This window comes from Phalangium opilio, unplaced genomic scaffold (assembly GCF_054372755.1).
Source record: "Phalangium opilio isolate 3A_F unplaced genomic scaffold, DU_Popi_V2 ptg000045l_1, whole genome shotgun sequence".
NCBI lineage: Eukaryota > Metazoa > Arthropoda > Arachnida > Opiliones > Phalangiidae > Phalangium > Phalangium opilio.
The window spans coordinates 4,970,049-4,987,184 of NW_028324168.1; the positions used below are offsets into that span (position 1 = coordinate 4,970,049).

At 36.4% G+C, this 17,136-nt stretch overlaps 3 protein-coding genes across 4 annotated transcripts; all 3 read left to right on the forward strand.

Annotated features, from left to right (window-relative positions):
• Nucleotides 1-196: 196 nt before the first annotated feature.
• Ctr9 (RNA polymerase-associated protein Ctr9) lies at nt 197-8,428 on the forward strand. The gene is made up of 13 exons (XM_089837890.1): nt 197-280; nt 510-608; nt 683-1,012; nt 1,081-1,455; nt 2,022-2,249; nt 2,966-3,997; nt 4,058-4,174; nt 4,259-4,404; nt 5,013-5,220; nt 5,280-5,405; nt 6,237-6,628; nt 6,718-6,912; nt 7,520-8,428. Exons 1-13 carry the CDS (start codon nt 239-241, stop codon nt 8,385-8,387), a joined length of 4,158 nt encoding a protein of 1,385 aa, XP_089694016.1. The 5' UTR covers nt 197-238; the 3' UTR covers nt 8,388-8,428.
• Nucleotides 8,429-8,696: 268 nt separating this feature from the next.
• Nucleotides 8,697-12,779, forward strand: LOC149676961 (uncharacterized). 2 transcript variants are annotated; one of them, XM_089837900.1, is made up of 9 exons: nt 8,697-9,036; nt 10,596-10,868; nt 11,269-11,364; nt 11,432-11,572; nt 11,656-11,782; nt 11,858-11,930; nt 12,003-12,072; nt 12,146-12,271; nt 12,538-12,779. In XM_089837900.1, the coding sequence occupies exons 2-9, from the start codon at nt 10,608-10,610 to the stop codon at nt 12,643-12,645; spliced, it is 1,002 nt and encodes a 333-aa protein (XP_089694026.1). In that variant the 5' UTR covers nt 8,697-9,036; nt 10,596-10,607; the 3' UTR covers nt 12,646-12,779. The 2 variants fall into 2 exon arrangements, with proteins under 2 accessions (XP_089694026.1, XP_089694027.1); XM_089837901.1 differs by having other exon boundaries at nt 12,345-12,629.
• Nucleotides 9,030-10,568, forward strand: LOC149676962 (uncharacterized). The gene has a single exon (XM_089837898.1). It carries the CDS (start codon nt 9,154-9,156, stop codon nt 10,417-10,419), a length of 1,266 nt encoding a protein of 421 aa, XP_089694024.1. The 5' UTR covers nt 9,030-9,153; the 3' UTR covers nt 10,420-10,568.
• Nucleotides 12,780-17,136: the final 4,357 nt, after the last annotated feature.

Consider the following 17,136-nt stretch of genomic DNA (forward strand, 5'->3'; position numbering starts at 1 on the left):
AATCATATTTTGCGGTATATAATTAGTGTATGGTCAACATAATCCTTGCGTTGAAAGTTTCAAAATTTTCATTCAATATTTTGAATTTTTATATTTATCCTATTGATTACATAAATAATAAATAAAGTTAAGCTATTTAAATTTTTATCATAATTATTTTAATTAAAAATTATTACAATGAAACATTTTACCATAGATGTCAGTAACTTCATAACTTCAGACGACAGCAGCCTGAAAAATGGCGGAGTCTATCGAAATCCCGCTACGGGGAAATGACGAGGTAATTTAATTATTTTCATTGTAATTAAACTAATTATAATTGATTTTAAAGTAATTTAAAGGGCTCTATAGCCTGAAGACTATCCAAGTTTAAATTTGTTGCTTTATAGTGCTTAAAAACATGTCTTTTTGTATGACAGCCAAGGCTTAGTGTTTGTTTCAACCTTCCTCCCCCCTCCCCGGCCATGGTTTTCTCGAAGTTTATGGATTATTTATAAATTAATTTTCAGGTAATTGAACTTAGTTTGGATCAATTACCGGAAGGAAATGAAGTACTTGATATCTTGCGTCATGAGCAAGTGCCACTTTCTGTATGGGTCACTTTGGCTGTAAGTTTTTATACCCTTCTGTCATCATTTACTATTTGACTGCGGCAGTTTGTGAAGATGAAATATTCATTTAGCTCGAGTATTACCGGCAAGGTAAAGTTGAAGACTTTGTCAAGATACTGGAAACCTCCCGTTCAGATGCCAACTTGACATACCAAGACTTTGAAAGAGATCAGATGAAGGCATTAGACACATTAGCGGCTTACTATGTCCAAACGGCTAATAAAGAGAAGGACAAGGATAAGAAAAGAGATCTTTTCACCAAAGCCACTCTTCTTTACACAACAGCTGATAAAATCATCATGTATGATCAAAACCATTTATTGGGACGAGCCTATTTCTGTCTTTTAGAAGGAGATAAAATGGATCAAGCTGATGCTCAGTTTAATTTTGTTCTTAATCAGGTGACTATAACTTTCTACCCTTATTTTCCGTATTTAGGCTAACTTTTTCTAATATTTTACAATTCAAGGCTCAAAATAACATTCCATCTTTACTTGGTAAAGCCTGTATCGCTTTTAATAAAAAAGATTACAGAGGTGCCTTAGCTTTTTACAAGAAAGCTTTAAGAACCAATCCTAAATGTCCGGCAGCTGTAAGATTAGGAATGGGGCATTGTTTCTACAAATTAAACAAAATTGAAAAGGCTAGAATGGCTTTTGAAAGAGCCTTACATCTGGATAGTCAATGTGTCGGAGCTTTAGTTGGTCTTGCGGTTTTAGAGTTGAACCTAAAGACCCAAGATTCAATTAGAAACGGAGTTCAAATGCTTTCCAAAGCATATACTATTGATTCTACAAACCCAATGGTTTTAAATCACTTAGCAAACCATTTTTTCTTCAAAAAGGTTCATTTTCTTAGTGATTTCTTCAGGGGTGTGCGAGTACTCGTTAAGTTCGAGTACTCGGTTCGAGTATCGAGCCAAGTACTCGACTCGATACTCGATAACAACACATTGAGATACTCGAGACAGATTCGAGTAGCTTTTTAACATTTTAAATACTCGACAAATACTCGAGTCCGAGGCTTACAACTATAGCAGACGATGAGTTCATGAGCATTTATTTTGAAAATCACCTGTTCAATGTTTAATTGATCTCTAACAATCTTTTTGAACTAGTTCGATATTAGATAATTGAACATCTTCGTTCGTTATTTTCAAGAAATTTACAAAATTGCTACTCGACAAGTCAATATTTGAGACTCGATAATTACTCGAAAGAACAAACAAAATTTGACCTATCTAAATACTCGATACTCGAAAGTATTTTTGAGACTCGGCTCGATACTCGATAAGAAATTAGTTTCGATACTCGGACTCGGCTCGAAACCGAAAAAACGGGACTCGCACACCACTGGATTTCTTTTGGTTAATTATAGCTTAAATAAATAATTTTTTAATTAATTATTAAGGATTATGAGAAAGTTAGACACTTGGCCCTTCATGCCTTTCATAATACCGAGAATGAAGCAATGAGAGCTGAAAGTTGTTATCAATTAGCGAGAGCGTTTCATACACAAGGGGATTACGATCAGGGCTTTCAATATTACTATCAAGCGACTCAATTTGCCTCTCCTTCGTTTATTTTACCCCATTTTGGTTTGGGACAAATGTACATTTATAGAGGAGATACTGAAAATGTTAGTTGTGAAACCATGAGTTAATAATATGTTAGCTCCCTATAAGTTAGTCAAGCAATTCATTTTTATACTCCAGCGTTTTCTCCCGCGCCGCTGGTCTCCCAATTATATGCGACGCTCTGCGGCCGCCACGGGAACGAAAATCTTATTTACTCTTCTTTCCGGTTTTTCCCCCGGAAGCGCGTGTAGTGGAAGCTAGCCAATGATATCGGAGCTATTTAAGCAGCCGAATATTTCGCTCAGTAGCCTCGATTAAGAAAACAGTTAAGAGATCAGTGGATTGGATTTATCTCAGTTGTATAATTTTCTCGTTTCAAGTCACAATAACAACTCTTATCTTTAGCATTCTTGATCAATATCGGTAAATTGCATTGAGTTCGTGCATTTTTTTGTCTCAGTACTGACACAAACGCCACGATTCAATGTTAAATTGTTAAAACATAAACATTCACGACTAAAACACTGCATTGGTGAAAAAGCATCCGGACGACTGAGGTCGAGGAGCAGTACGAGCGGGATTTTTTTTTTTTTCGACAAGAGAGAGCGCAACATTCGGATTTTTTCCCGCGCGGGCGAAATGAGAAGAAATCGCTGGATACATTACGCCTATGGAGCCTGAGTAACTTATAGGGAGCTAACATATTATTAACTCATGGTGAAACTTATGTCATTAGAAAAGGTCAAAAGGTCCAAATAGATAGTTATATTCATTCTAGGCCGCGCAATGCTTTGAAAAAGTTTTAAAAGCCCAACCAGGAAATTATGAAACCATGAAGATTTTGGGTTCTCTTTACGCCAATTCAACATCCCAATCAAAACGGGATCAAGCCAAAACACATTTGAAAAAAGTTACGGAGCAATTTCCGGATGATGTTGAAGCTTGGATAGAATTGGCCCAAATTTTGGAACAATCTGATATCCAAGGAGCTCTTTCCGCTTATGGAACAGCCACTCGTATCTTAAAGGAGAAAGTTGAAGCTGATATTCCTCCTGAGATTTTAAACAACGTTGCAGCTTTACATTTTCGTCTGAATAATTTACAAGAAGCTAAGAAATATTACGAAGCTTCTCTGAAACGTTCTAGAGAAGAGGCGCGTCATGATGAGCATTATTATAGCGCCATTTCTGTCACTACTAATTATAATTTAGCTCGTTTATACGAATCCCTTAACTTGTTTGACAAGGCTGAGAAGTTATATAAAGATATTTTAAGAGAACATCCAAACTACGTTGATTGTTATCTGCGTTTGGGTTGTATGGCCAGAGATCGTGGTCAAATCTATGACGCGTCTGATTGGTTTAAAGAAGCCCTGCAAGTCAACCAAGATCATCCTGACGCTTGGTCTTTGATTGGAAATCTTCATTTATCGAAACAAGAATGGGGTCCTGGTCAAAAGAAGTTTGAGAGGATTTTGAAACAACCGTCGACCGCCAACGACACTTACTCTCTAGTTGCCTTAGGGAATGTTTGGCTTCAAACCTTGCATCAACCGACTAGGGATAAGGAAAAGGAGAAGCGTCATCAAGACAGGGCTTTGGCTATGTATAAACAAGTACTTCGAATTGACCCCAGAAATATTTGGGCTGCAAATGGAATTGGATCGGTACTGGCCCATAAAGGTTTTGTATCCGAAGCCAGAGATGTTTTTGCCCAAGTTAGAGAAGCCACCGCTGACTTTTGCGATGTTTGGCTTAATATTGCTCATATCTATGTTGAGCAAAAGCAGTATGTCGCCGCTATTCAGATGGTAATGTTCTTGTTCTTAAACCGGCATCGTTTAAAGTTAAATAATTTGATTTTATTTTAGTATGAAAACTGTTTGAAGAAGTTTTTCAAGTTCCATAATCTAGATATTTTGATCTATTTGGCTCGAGCATACTTTAGATGCGGAAGATTACGTGATTGCAAACAAGTTTTGCTTAAAGTATAGTTAATTAATTAATTTTAATTCCCCCTTCGAGCCTTTAGTTAGTAATTTAACTTTTTAACACGTTTTTGTCATTGAAAGGCTCGTAGAGTCGCGCCACAAGACACGACACTCTTATTCAACATTGCTCTAGTGTTGCAACGTTTAGCTACGCAAGTTTTAAAAGATGAGAAAAGTAATTTGAAAACTGTATTGAATGCGGTTCATGAACTTGGTTTGGCCCATCAGTAAGTTACCATGGATGAAGGATGCGCGTGAGGAAATTTGTTTTCACGCTATAGGATCGGCAACTCCCTATCTCGAACGACAGATTATTCTGTATATACTCTGTTACAACGTCGGTTGTCAGCACGCGCAAGGCTAGGTCTCTATGTAACGTAGCTTTGTACGTGCTGTCAAGAGACAAAAAACTTCAGGATCTTCAGGATTTAAAATATCCGCGAGTTTTTTTAGCTCGAGTGCACGGACCTCTAGACCTTAGTTTCAAATGCGTGTAGTAGACTGTATGCAATTTCACACGTATTTGAAACTAAGGCCTAGAGGTCCGTGCACTCGAGCTAAAAACTCGCGGATATTTTAAATCCTGAAGATCTTGAAGTTTTTTGTCTCTTGACAGCAAGTACAAAGCTACGTTACATAGAGAAACAGCTTTGCGCGTGCTGACAACCGACGTTGTAACAGAGTGTATACAGAATATTCTGTCGTTCGAGATAGGGAGTTGCCGATCCTGTAGAGTGAAAACAAATTTCCTCACGCGCATCCTTCATCCATGAAGTTACCATTACCGACAAATCAAAGTCAGAGGAGTTAATTTAATAGCTTACTTCTATTTCAGTTATTTCAAGTATTTGAGCGTTCACGGAGACAGAATGAAGTATGATTTAGCATTGGCTAATGCGGAAGCTCGTCAATGCCAAGATTTGTTGAGCCAGGCTCAATATCACGTTGCAAGAGCCAGAAGATTGGATGATGAAGAAAGAGAAATTCGTCGGAAACAGGAAGAAGAAAGGGAAGCAATTCGACAACAAATATTGGAACAACAGGTTTAAACATTTGAGTTAATTTACTTAATCCAATTTGATTTAATCTTTGTATTCAATAGAGATTAGAGGAAGAGATTAAACAAAAACAAGAGATGGAATTGGTTCAAAAACGACAGGAATATGTTGAGAAGAGCAAAACCAAGTTGTTGTTTGCCGATGTTGCTGATGAGAAACCTAGAAAGAAGGTATTTACCTTTACCTTAATTCTACCTAGGGGTGGAGTTTTAGAACATTTTAACTAAGCATGGGCGAATACCACTTTTTTACTATCGAGACGAATATCGAATACCCAAAAATTTTCTTATCGAATACCGAGACGAATGATTTTTTAATCGAATATCGAATAGTTAGGCTTAACGAAAATATAGTCTTATCGAATGCTCAGTCGAATATTAGGCCTATTATTCGCGAATATTAGGCCTATTATTCGCGAATATTAGGCCTATTATTCGCGAATATTAGGCCTATTGTTCGCGAATATTAAGCCTACTATTCGCGAATATTAAGCCTATTATTCGCGAATATTAAGCCTACTATTCGCGAATATTAAGCCTATTATTCGCGAATATTAAGCCTACTATTCGCGAATATTAAGCCTACTATTCGCGAATATTAAGCCTATTATTCGCGAATACTTGTCGAATATCAAGGCCTGCTATTGGCGAAGTACTAAAGGAGGTTGTTAGTAACAATTTTTTACAAAATATTTATTCGGAAATGAAAAACAACTATGCTTTTAGTGAAAGTATAATTTTAGGGGTTGATATTTCACATTTTGTACACATCTTGGTACCTAAAATAGTAAATAGCGGAGTTAGGCCTTGGCCCTTTGCGAAATTGGTTGTCGAATATTTATCGAATAGTAAAGTCGGTATTCGATATACCTTCGAATAGTAAAAATGGGTTCAAACGAATACCGAGACACGGTTGGTTATTCGTCTCGATATTCGATCGAATTATTCGTTTTAGACGAGTATTCGCCCACCCTTAATTTTAACGTTTAATTTTTTTATCAGGGACGAGGTGGAAAGTACGATGACATCATCAATGATGACTCTAGCGAATCTGGGGATGAAAATGCCGAACCAAAGAAGAAAAAACGCAAGAGAAGTGGATCTGAAGGTGGAGGAGAAGATGGTGGCGAAAGAAGGCAGAAAAAGAAAAAGACTAAGAAAAAAAGTAAAGGCGGACACAAAAAGGATGACGGAAGCACAGATGATGAAGGCGGGGGGGATAAAAAAGAACGACGCAAGAAGAAGAAACCGTCTAAATCAAAAACGCCCAAGAAACCTACCAAAGATTCCGGTTTAAATGCTAAACAACGTCTTAGAGTCGTTTCAAAAGAAACTATTTCAACTAGCGATAGTGATTCTGATAATGATAAAGGGAAGAAAAGTGATGCTAAAAGGTTTGACAGACGGTTTTCTAAGGTTTTTTAACGGCGGGGCTGGGAAATTAATTAATGTTTTTGTTTATTACTTTATTTCCTTTGTTTAGCGGAAGTAGCGCGGAAAGTGGAACTGAAAAACCCAAAAGAATTGTATCTGATAGCGATAAACAATCCGGAAGTGGATCGGACAAACCAAAATCAAAGAAAAAGGCGGTTCGAAGGAAAAGGAAAGTTAGTAGTGGATCAGGATCTGGTTCCGGATCAGGGTCAGGAAGTGGTGGAGCTAATTCCGGAAAAGACAGGTGAGTTTTGAACTTTTGATGCATTTAGTAGTCTTATCAGGGGTGTGCGAGTACTCGTTAAGTTCGAGTACTCGGTTCGGGTATCGAGCCGAGTACTCGACTCGATACTCGATAACAACACATTGAGATACTCAAGACAGATTCGAGTAGCTTTTTAACATCTTAAATACTCGACAAATACTCGAGTCCGAGGCTTACAACTATAGCAGACGATGAGTTCATGATCATTTATTTTGAAAATCAATTGTTCAATGTTTAATTGATCACTAACAATCTTTTTGAACTAGTTAGATGTTAGATAATTGAAAATCTTCGTTATTTTCAAGAAATTTACAAAATTGCTACTCAACAAGTCAATATTTGAGACTCGATAATTACTCGAAAGAACCAAAATTTGACCTATCTAAATACTCGATACTCGAAAGTATTTTTGAGACTCGGCTCCATACTCGATAAGAAATTAGTTTCGATACTCGGACTCGGCTAGAAACCGAAAAAACAGGACTCGCACACCACTGAGTCTTATTATTATTATTATTATTATTATTATACGACTTCATACAGCTTTTAATTCATAGATTGATTTTAATTAATTGTTTAATTACAGTGGTAGTGAACAGGAAAATAAGAGTAAGAAGAAGAAGAGGAGGATACGTATTGCTTCTGATAGTGACAATGGAAGCAAGAAAAGTGGATCCGGGAGTGATAATTCTGGTACTGGTTCTGGCAGTGACAATGAAGCGCCTAAAAAGTCTAGGAAGAAGAGAATTCGATCCAGTTCTGGATCAGGAAGTGACGCTGGATCCAGAAAAGGAAATAAAAGTGGGGAGAGCAGTGGAAATGAAAGTGGACAAGAGAGGAAAAGCCGTAGTCGGAGCAGGAGTGGTTCCAAAAGTCCGGGATCCAAAAAATCAAGAAGTAATTCTGGTTCAAGAAGTGGTGGAGGCTCTGGAAGCGATGCTGGTGGTGGTAAAAAGGGAAGTGGAGGCTCAGGAAGTGAAGGCAAAAGATCTAGGAGCAATTCCAAGTCTGGATCAGAATCTGGTGGTTCCAGAAAATCATCTCCTGCACGATCTAGATCTAGATCAAAGTCGGGCTCGCGATCGAGATCTAGATCAAAGTCAGGATCACGATCGAGATCCAGGTCAAAGTCTAGGTCTCGATCAAGATCTAGATCCAAGTCTGGATCAAGATCAAGGTCAGGGTCTCGTAGTGGTTCTGGGTCCCCTGCAAGATCAGGTTCAGCGCCTGGATCTCCCGCTGCGTCTGGTTCAAATTCACGATCAGCTCCTGGTTCACCCGCTGGATCTGGTTCAGCTCCTGGTTCACCGGCTCGATCTGGGTCAGCTCCTGGTTCACCAGCAGGTTCTGGATCTGCTCCCGGGTCACCTGCAGGCTCTGGATCAGCCCCTGGTTCACCAGCAGCGTCAGGTTCCGAACCTGGATCACCCGCTAATGATTCTAACAGTGAATAATGTGTAACATGTTTAATGCATTAAAAATAAAGTTAAACAAATCACGTGATTTAATTATTTTTGAATTTCCCGCCACTTAAAACCATAGACATATAAATATATAGTAATATGTTATTTAAGATAATAGTGCTATATTTTATATCTCTGTGGATCAAAATCAAAGCATAAAGATATAAATATATATAGAAAAAATATGTATCTCTACGTAAATATGGCTCTAAATATATATTTAAAAGAGTATATTTTAGTTTTATGATTTTTATATGTGCTATATTTTCATATATCTATGGAAGAAATTAAAGGTCACGTGATAAATAAAGTTCTGAGTTTCTGACGTCATCCGTATTTTGTTTGTACCGTTATTTGGTTTTTCGCGTATCAGTGAGTTTTATCGTGTTAATTTCGTGAATTAAATTAAATTATGTAGATTAAAACTAACGTGGAACGCGTATTTAACACCAAAGTGCCTGTTAATGTCGAATTTTATGAGTGTAAGGACTTAAATTGCGGTTTACACAGAAAATTCTCTCGAACCAAGGCTTAACGTTCAGATATCCGCCAAATTCAAACGTACCGAAAGTCCAAAACTACCAACGGTCACCGACGACAAGTTGACAAAATACAACTGCGCCGCAAAAGGATTTTTTCGGTAAAAGCCCTTCATTTTTAAACTTTTAAACAGAATTATTTATTTGGGTGGTGGTGAAACACGAGTTGCTTTTGTCGCGTAATTAAAATAAGGCGGGATATTATTTATCAAAAAATAATGGCCATGTCCTATGATTTATGCACGGCTACGAGTGTGGGAGATTTGAATTGCGTTAAAGAGTATCTAGAACTACCATTCTACCTAAGTAGTATTAACTCTAGTAACCATGGTGGTTGGACATCCTTGATGTACGCGGCTTATTACGGGCATGCTGATTTATTGGAAATGTTATTGAAAAATGGTGCTGATGTTAATTTGAGAAATAACCATCAACAAACTTCGCTTATGTTATCTTCAATGTGTGGGAATGACAACTGTTGTTCGGTTTTACTTAAAAATCGGGCTAGAATAGATGATAGGGACGAAAACTCTTGGACATCTTTAGTTTACGCTGTTAGTGCGGGTTATCCCAGTGTTGTTAAGCTCTTAATACAAAAAGGAGCTGATGTTAATGTTGTTATTGAGAAAGACAAAATGACGCCATTTTTAATCGCGGCTGCTTCTGGCCACGAACAAGTCTTAAGATTGTTATCGGAAAATGGCGCTAACCAATATGTTAAGTCATCAAGCGGGAAAAGCGCCAGTGTTTTGGCTTTAGAAAATGGTCATACTCATTTATACAAATTCTTTGAATCGGGTAGTAGTAGTAGTAGCGCCTTTACTTTCCAACAAAATGATTTCGTCGCGAATAAGAACTTACAAGTCGCCCGCGAAACCGCATTCAGTCCCCAAACTCCTCCCATTTCTCCATTTCACTTAGAACCTCCTTTCCCGAAAGATTTAAAGTCCCTTTTAAGTCTATTGGGATTATCGGAGTATGTTGAGCTGTTCCAAAAACGGAACATAGATTTGAATAAATTTTTAAAATTAAACGGAGAAAGTTTAAAGGAATTAGGCGTGAATAAATTAGGCCCCAGATGTAAAATGAATAGCGCTATCACTAGAATTAACGCGTATGGAATCCCTCCTGAAACATTTGAAGAAAATACAGTCAAAAATACTGAAATTACAACTCCAGATTCTCTGTTAAAATCGAAACCTAATGAGGATCAAATTATAAGCAATTTGATATCGCGAGAGCAATTATCGTTTATATTGGGCCCTCTTCTATCTTTGCAATTAAAAACGGAACATCTTGGACGCACTGTATCTAGTCTAAAAGACAAAGTTGTCCAAACAGGCTATAAAAAAGATGCCAAAATTTCTGTTAGCCAAATATTAGGCGATGTTGAAGAAACTGATCGTCTTTCAATAAATATTCAAGAAAGTCTGGCCCTAATTTTAAACCAACTTAGCGATTCGGTCAAAATATCTGACCAGTAGATTTTATTACCATATTTTTAATATTTTAATTCGAAAGAATCTCTTAAACTACCAAAGAACGATGTATTTTTATTTTTTAAAAGCAAATTTTTGTGTCAAAACTCTTCTCTATTGTATAATAAAATTGATCTATAAAACGTCTACATAAATTTATTTCTATTTTCTTTTTAATTAAGTCCCCCTGCATAATGAATGACTTAAATGATTTAACCGAAATTCTCGACAAAAATTATCAACTGATTAAAGAAATGGCGGAAGAAGTCGCCAAATTACCTAGCGACGAAACTTCCTGGTTTTATTTGCTACCTAATCATCGTACTGATGAAAATAAAGGTCAGAATTCTAACAAGCGCAAACAAGAAGAAACAAACCTTGTTGATGTTGATTTAATTGAAAAGGAGAAAAATACCGCAACCCCTCCTAAGCTAGAAAACAAAACAATTACTCTTGTAAGTTTTGATGGAACTTGCTCCGGGATATAAATTAGGACAGGGATAGATTTAATTTTAGAAGTAGGAATGGAGAACAGAGTAATCTGGGCGCGCGTCAAAGTCCCGGACCCCCTTCCCTGGGAAAGGGGGGTATGAAAGAAGAGGCGGGTCATAGCGACAGAGGTAAAAAGGAATTACGTATTTTTCGCCGTCCCCGTCAGCAACGTCATCAAAACGTAGTTTAAGTGAGCTACCCAATAAGATAATTTAAACTTTTCGTTACATGCTGGAGGGAGGGGCTCTATACTGAGCTATGAGTCGGACTGAAGTAAAGACTAACCGCCGCTCTCCATTCCTACTTCTAAAATTAAATCTATCCCTGATTAGGATAATAGCTAAAATTTAATTGAAATTTTAGAATGAAACTGCTTCTAGTCAAAATGAGATTGAAGTTGACTTTTTTACATCCAGTCAAAGAAATTTTTCAGATCTTTTAAAAACGGATGTCAACTATGTAATTATTTATTTATTTTAGAAACACGTAATTTAAAATCACGCCGTTTAAAACATCTTCTTGACAGGTTGCTAATTTATGCAAACGTATGCAAATTAGAAATATAAATGATGATGAATTGCTTGAACTTTGCTCTTTATTTGAAAATAATTCGGATATTTCGGTACAAACTGGTTCTTTAGTTTTCAAAGAAGCTTTATTTTATAAAGTATGTCGCGTCACGTGTTTTGGTTAAAAATTACAAATTTATATTTTAAGGTTTAAGGTTTTCTTTACATATATCATTTATAGATTAAAAATATGGAGTCGACAACAATGTCACATAGTTTAAGAAATTGTATCGAAATCTTGGCCAAAAAACACCCAAGTTGCGTATTAGAGGGGGTTTTAAAACCTTGTTTTATTGAAAAATTATTTGGTTTGTTAATTATTATAATTATAATTATTAATTTAATTGGGTAGGAATTAATTCAACTACTATATTTAATTTTAGACGGCTTTCACGCTGACGCACTGTCATTTATTTTAAATGTTTTACCCGAAAAATATCTACCACCTGTCTTAGAGTAATTATAGTTAATTTAAAAAACGTTTTAAATAATCGTTATTTTTAATTAGAATTATATATTTCGGAATAGTTTCATGGCATTGACAAATTTGGTAGGTGATGGTGCAATTACTTTTTTGGAAGTTATTGTAAAACGAGGAGTAAGCTAGCTAATTATTAATTATTTAATTAAAATTAGTTATTGATATTACTAATTTACATCAAAACTTTTAGTCTAATTTTGAAGAAGAAAATTTAAACAAGATAATTCATCAAATGAATTTTATTAACAATAATAACAACAGAAATATCAAATTTGGGAAACTTTTTTCTAGTTTTTTAAGCGTTTTTCATGAACAAGTATTGTTAATTTTAATCATACTTAATTATAATATTATAACCATAAGTTTATAAGATATGTTCCTTCCATAAGTATGACACTACATATACTTCGTAATGCTACGAAGCCTTTGACAGCGCCTCACCAGGCGTCGCTTTACCTCGAATCTATGACCTACCTCATTCACTTCATGACAAGCTCCAGTTTCTAAGTTACCAGTGACAAACTTATGGTGAACATATCTTATAAACTTATGATAACTATAACGTTTTAAATTTAATTGCAGATCACCAAATCCCAGATTGATTCATTACAAAAAATCGCAAATAATCACAAATCATTTATGGAGAAATCAATTATTGGGAAATTAAACAATTTGTCCAGTTTAAAATAAAAATAAAAATAAAAAATATATTCAAAAATCTTTTTGTGATTCTGTTGACTTTTAGAAAGGGGTGTCGCTAATAACGCTAAACATTGCACTACCTTTGTGATTGGAAAAAAACATATTGATGCCATAGCCATGGATGAAGGATGCGCGTGAAAAACATTCGACGCTCTACAGGATGTGCAACTCCCTATACTAAAAAGTAGACAAGTCGATACTAGCGCCGCCTGGCTACCAGCGCTGGAAACCCTCGCGGGAAAAATAAAAAATACTGGACATAAGAAAAAAACACGAGCTACCGGCAATTTTTTTCCTTAGCGTCGTCTGCTAGAAGCAAAACAGTGGGTTTTTTTCTTATGTCCTAGTATTTTTTATTTTTCCCGCGAGGGTTTCCAGCGCTGGTAGCCAGGCGGCGCTAGTATCGACTTGTCTACTTTTTAGTATAGGGAGTTGCACATCCTCTTGAGCGTCGAATGTTTTTCACGCGCATCCTTCATCCATGCCATAGCATTGGGAGTTCAATTTTTTACATTAGAAAGGCAAAGGCTTAGAAATAACCACAGCTTTTAGGGCTTTTTGATGATAGAGAAAAGTAGGCCTATATTATATTTTAGATTATAGTAGGAAAGCTGGGAGGAAGTTGGATGCAGAGATGTGTTGTAACTTGTAGATAAGATATAAAAGGGAATTTTTTGTCAATCAGTTAGTTTATTTTATATCTTCGTAAAAATACATCACTGGGCGGATATTAGATATTACATATTTAAAATACAATAAGAAAAAATATTGTCACCCTTATTTGCTTAATAAACTTGTAATTAATTTAAACCAACAAAAATTAAACAGAAGGCCATCATGGTTGTGTGCTTTTTTTTAATGTTACTTTCCTCTATGGTTTTTGTTATCAATTACGGCTTTTCCAACTAAAAGTGCAACACAAGCAATTCCTCCCAAAATTCCAGCAATCATCAATGGTTTTGAATTTGGAATGTTCACTGTATTTTCATTTTTAGTTGCGAGTGACCTACAATTATCTTTTACTTCCTTTGGTCCAAATCCAATTCTTGTTAAACAAACTTCCCAGCCTCCCATATATGATACCATAGAGCATAACTCTTCACGAATAAAGAGCATTGTAAAACCACATATAGCAGGGTTTGCACATTGAAACATAATCCAGTATTTTACCACTTTTGATAAGACAAACAGGACATGAATGACGTTTTTCATGTCTATTTGTGGCGCGTGTTTATTTATGAGTCCTTTTACCAGGTTATAGGTCAATTCCTCAATATCAAGTTTGGTCTTCTCCAGAATTTCATTGGCAATGAGCTTGGCAATTTGCAAAAGATAATGTTGTTTAGGGTCGAGATTAATGATTGACATGGCGTGCATGGTTTCGTTGAGCAAAAGGTTGACACGTTTTTTAGACTCCATTTTTTCATGGTGCGAAAATCCGACATCATCAACCGGGGTCACTGGGTATTCCAAGGCATATTGAGAATCTTTCAGGAAAACACCAATATCTTCACATTCTCTTTTTAAAATGTTTTTATAAGCAGTGCAAGCTACTTCTTGCGTTTCTTTTTCAATACGGTATCGTTTCAAAGATTTAGTGGCCATTTTGAAACCAAAGAAAGAATAGAACCAAATACAGACTCCGTCGTTCACTACCGTAAAACTACCGATTCCTACGGGATCCTACCCTTCTCCGTCCGAAACTTTAAAGTTTTAGTTTCGTTTTCATTGTTGCCAATGTTTCCCACTCAAAAATCCCACAGATGGCGCTATAAACCTTCCAAAGAAGCCCCCTGGGCAGGGCCGGAAATAAGAAAAATTTCTTATAGGACATGTGTCCAGCAGTCTGGGAAATAAGGATATTTTTTAAACTAGTCCTTGGGACCAGTGACCACCCTAGTCCCCGAAATAATTAACTGGTCTCCGGACTGGTCCCAGCCTTTGTTCTCTTATAGATTTGCAATTAATAAACTGGTCCCGAGGACCAGTAACCCCCACTTCTTGAATTAAAAAAGTAGTCCAAGCAATTAATAAACTGGTTTTGGACCAGAGGAAGTGTGCTATTTCCCAGCCTGGTGTCCAGTGCCCCCCCTGTTTGACTGGAAAATTTATAGGACATTGTCCACTGGAGTGTGCAAAAATTGTGTCGCATCATCATAGTCAAGCTATCAAAACTTGTGAAAATTTATTGGTCAAACTGTCCAGTGACCCCCTTAGTTTTTGAAAAAATTATGGGTCATTTTAAAATTTTATTGGACAATGTCCAGTGTCCTGTGCTTATTTCCGGCCCTGCCCCTGGGGCCCCTTCTCTTATTTCCCCATAGAGCTTAATACAGTCGAAGGCAGAGGGCTGCCATTTCCCTATATAGCGTAGGCAACGGTTTCACAGTAAAATATTTAATTTCGAAAGAAATGACTAATTACTTTTCTTATAAATTTGGAATTGTCAAAAGCATAATTTTGGTTGAATAATTATTAAGCCTAAATAGTCGCCGTCTTTTAAAAAAAATTGTTAATAAAAATGTCGCAGAAAATTAAGTCTAGATGGCGCAACGAGCTCAATTATTTTGAATTGAGAACGTAATTAAAGGAATAGCGACGTGATTTAAAAATTATCTCAAATCTAAAGAAAACCTTACTTTTTTGAGAGTTTAAACTCTTCTGATTCCAAAAATATGCTTGATTAATATTTAAATATGAAGGAAAACACAGAAAAACACTTTGAAAACTTGAAATTTGGGGGGGGGGCAAAAGCAAATTTTGCGGAGAAGATTTTTGGCGGGTTTTCTCCTTGCTACGTCACTCACGGCATCTCGCGGAAAAGCCAAGCGCGCGCGCCCGAGACTCCCGAGTCTACTAATGCCGCGCGAATCTGAATAAAATAGGCTTAACGCGGCGCTGAGACACTTATAGGCGGCACGTGAGCGACATCTAGAGTGAAAGTTTCTCCTTACTACGTCATCAAGCGAAACAAAATTTTAACTAGGCCTTTTCCAAACACAAAACTTTGATTGCAATTTTACAAATTTCTACGAAACCAAATACAAAAGTAAACATATCATAATAAACTAGATTTTTCAAGGATTTTTTTAGCATTTTAAGTTTGTGGGTGACGAAAATTATGTCACTAACACTTTAAAGATCTACCTTTGTCATTGGAAAAAAAACATATCGATCTTCATGAGAGTTAAAATTTTTTACATTAGGAAGGCAAAGGCTTAGAAATACCCATAATTTTCACGGTTTTTTTATGTAATTGATAGAGAAATAGGCCTATATGGTTGGGTGTAGAGATCTGTTGTAACTTGTAGATAAGATATAAAACGAATTTTTTTTGGCAATCAGTTAGTTTATTTGTTTATCTTCTTAAAAATACATCACGTGGGCGCATATTACATATTTAAAATAACATAAGAAAAAAATTGTCACCCTTATTTGTTTAGAAAAGTTGTAATTAATTAAAAAAAAAAAAAAAAAAAAAAAACAACCATCATGGTTGTGTGTTTTTTTAATGTTACTTTCCTTTATTGTTTTTGTTATCAATTAGGGCTTTTCCAACAAAAAATGCAACACAACTTACACAAGCAATTCCTAAAACAATCATCCATGGTGTAGCATTATCCACTGTATTTTCTTTTTTAGTTCCGAGTGCCCCAGAATTATCTTTTACTTCCTTTGGGAAAAATCCAATTTTTTTTAAACAAACTTCCCAGCCTCCCATATATGATACTATAGAGCATAACTCGTCACGAACAAACTTCATTGTAAAACCACATAAACCACTTTGAAACCATTTATACCCCATAATCGCGTATTTTACCACTTTTGATAAGACAAACAGGACATGAATGACGTTTTTGATGTCTATTTGTGGCGCGTATTTATTTATGAGTCCTTTTACCAGGTTATAGGTCAATCCAGCGTTGTCAGGTTTGGTTATCTCGCGAAGTTCATTGGCAATGAGCTCGGCAATTCGCAAAAGAAAAGGTTGTTTAGGGTCGAGATTAATATTTGACATGGCTTGCATGGTTTCGTTGAGCAAATGGTTGCGATGTTTTTTAAACTCCTTTTTTTCACGGTGCGAAAGTCCAGCATCAACCGGGGACGGGGTCACTGGGTATTCCAAGTCATATTGAGAATCTTTCAGGAAAACGCCAATATCTTCACATTCTCTTTTTAAAATGTTTTTATAAGCAGTGCAAGCTACTTCTTGCGCTTCCTTTTTAATACAGTATCGTTTCAAAGATTTAGTAGTGGCCATTTTGAAACCAAACAACAAAGTTCACTGCCGCTTGCTAGAATGATGATGATCAGCTACCGAAGCCAACGCCTATAAAAATCTCGTAGGCGTGCGGCGTGCCACGTTGCCGAAAGATTTAGGAAGGTTTTAGTTGCGTTTTAGTTGCGTTTTGACTCAAAAATCCCACAGATGGCGCTATAAACCGTCCAAAGAAGCCCCCCCCCCTCGGGCCCCTTCTC

Bases quoted from the DNA above. Each gene is read 5' to 3' on its own strand.
- LOC149676962 (XM_089837898.1), top strand. From the start codon at position 9,154: ATGGCCATGTCCTATGATTTATGCACGGCTACGAGTGTGGGAGATTTG.
- LOC149676961 (XM_089837900.1), top strand. From the start codon at position 10,608: ATGAATGACTTAAATGATTTAACCGAAATTCTCGACAAAAATTATCAA. The intron at 12,073-12,145 runs GTAAGCTAGCTA...CAAAACTTTTAG, and splicing joins AAGTTATTGTAAAACGAGGA to TCTAATTTTGAAGAAGAAAA. The intron at 12,272-12,537 runs GTATTGTTAATT...ATTTAATTGCAG, and splicing joins TAAGCGTTTTTCATGAACAA to ATCACCAAATCCCAGATTGA.
- Ctr9 (XM_089837890.1), top strand. From the start codon at position 239: ATGGCGGAGTCTATCGAAATCCCGCTACGGGGAAATGACGAG. The intron at 281-509 runs GTAATTTAATTA...ATTAATTTTCAG, and splicing joins CGCTACGGGGAAATGACGAG to GTAATTGAACTTAGTTTGGA. The intron at 6,629-6,717 runs GTTTGACAGACG...TCCTTTGTTTAG, and splicing joins AAGAAAAGTGATGCTAAAAG to CGGAAGTAGCGCGGAAAGTG.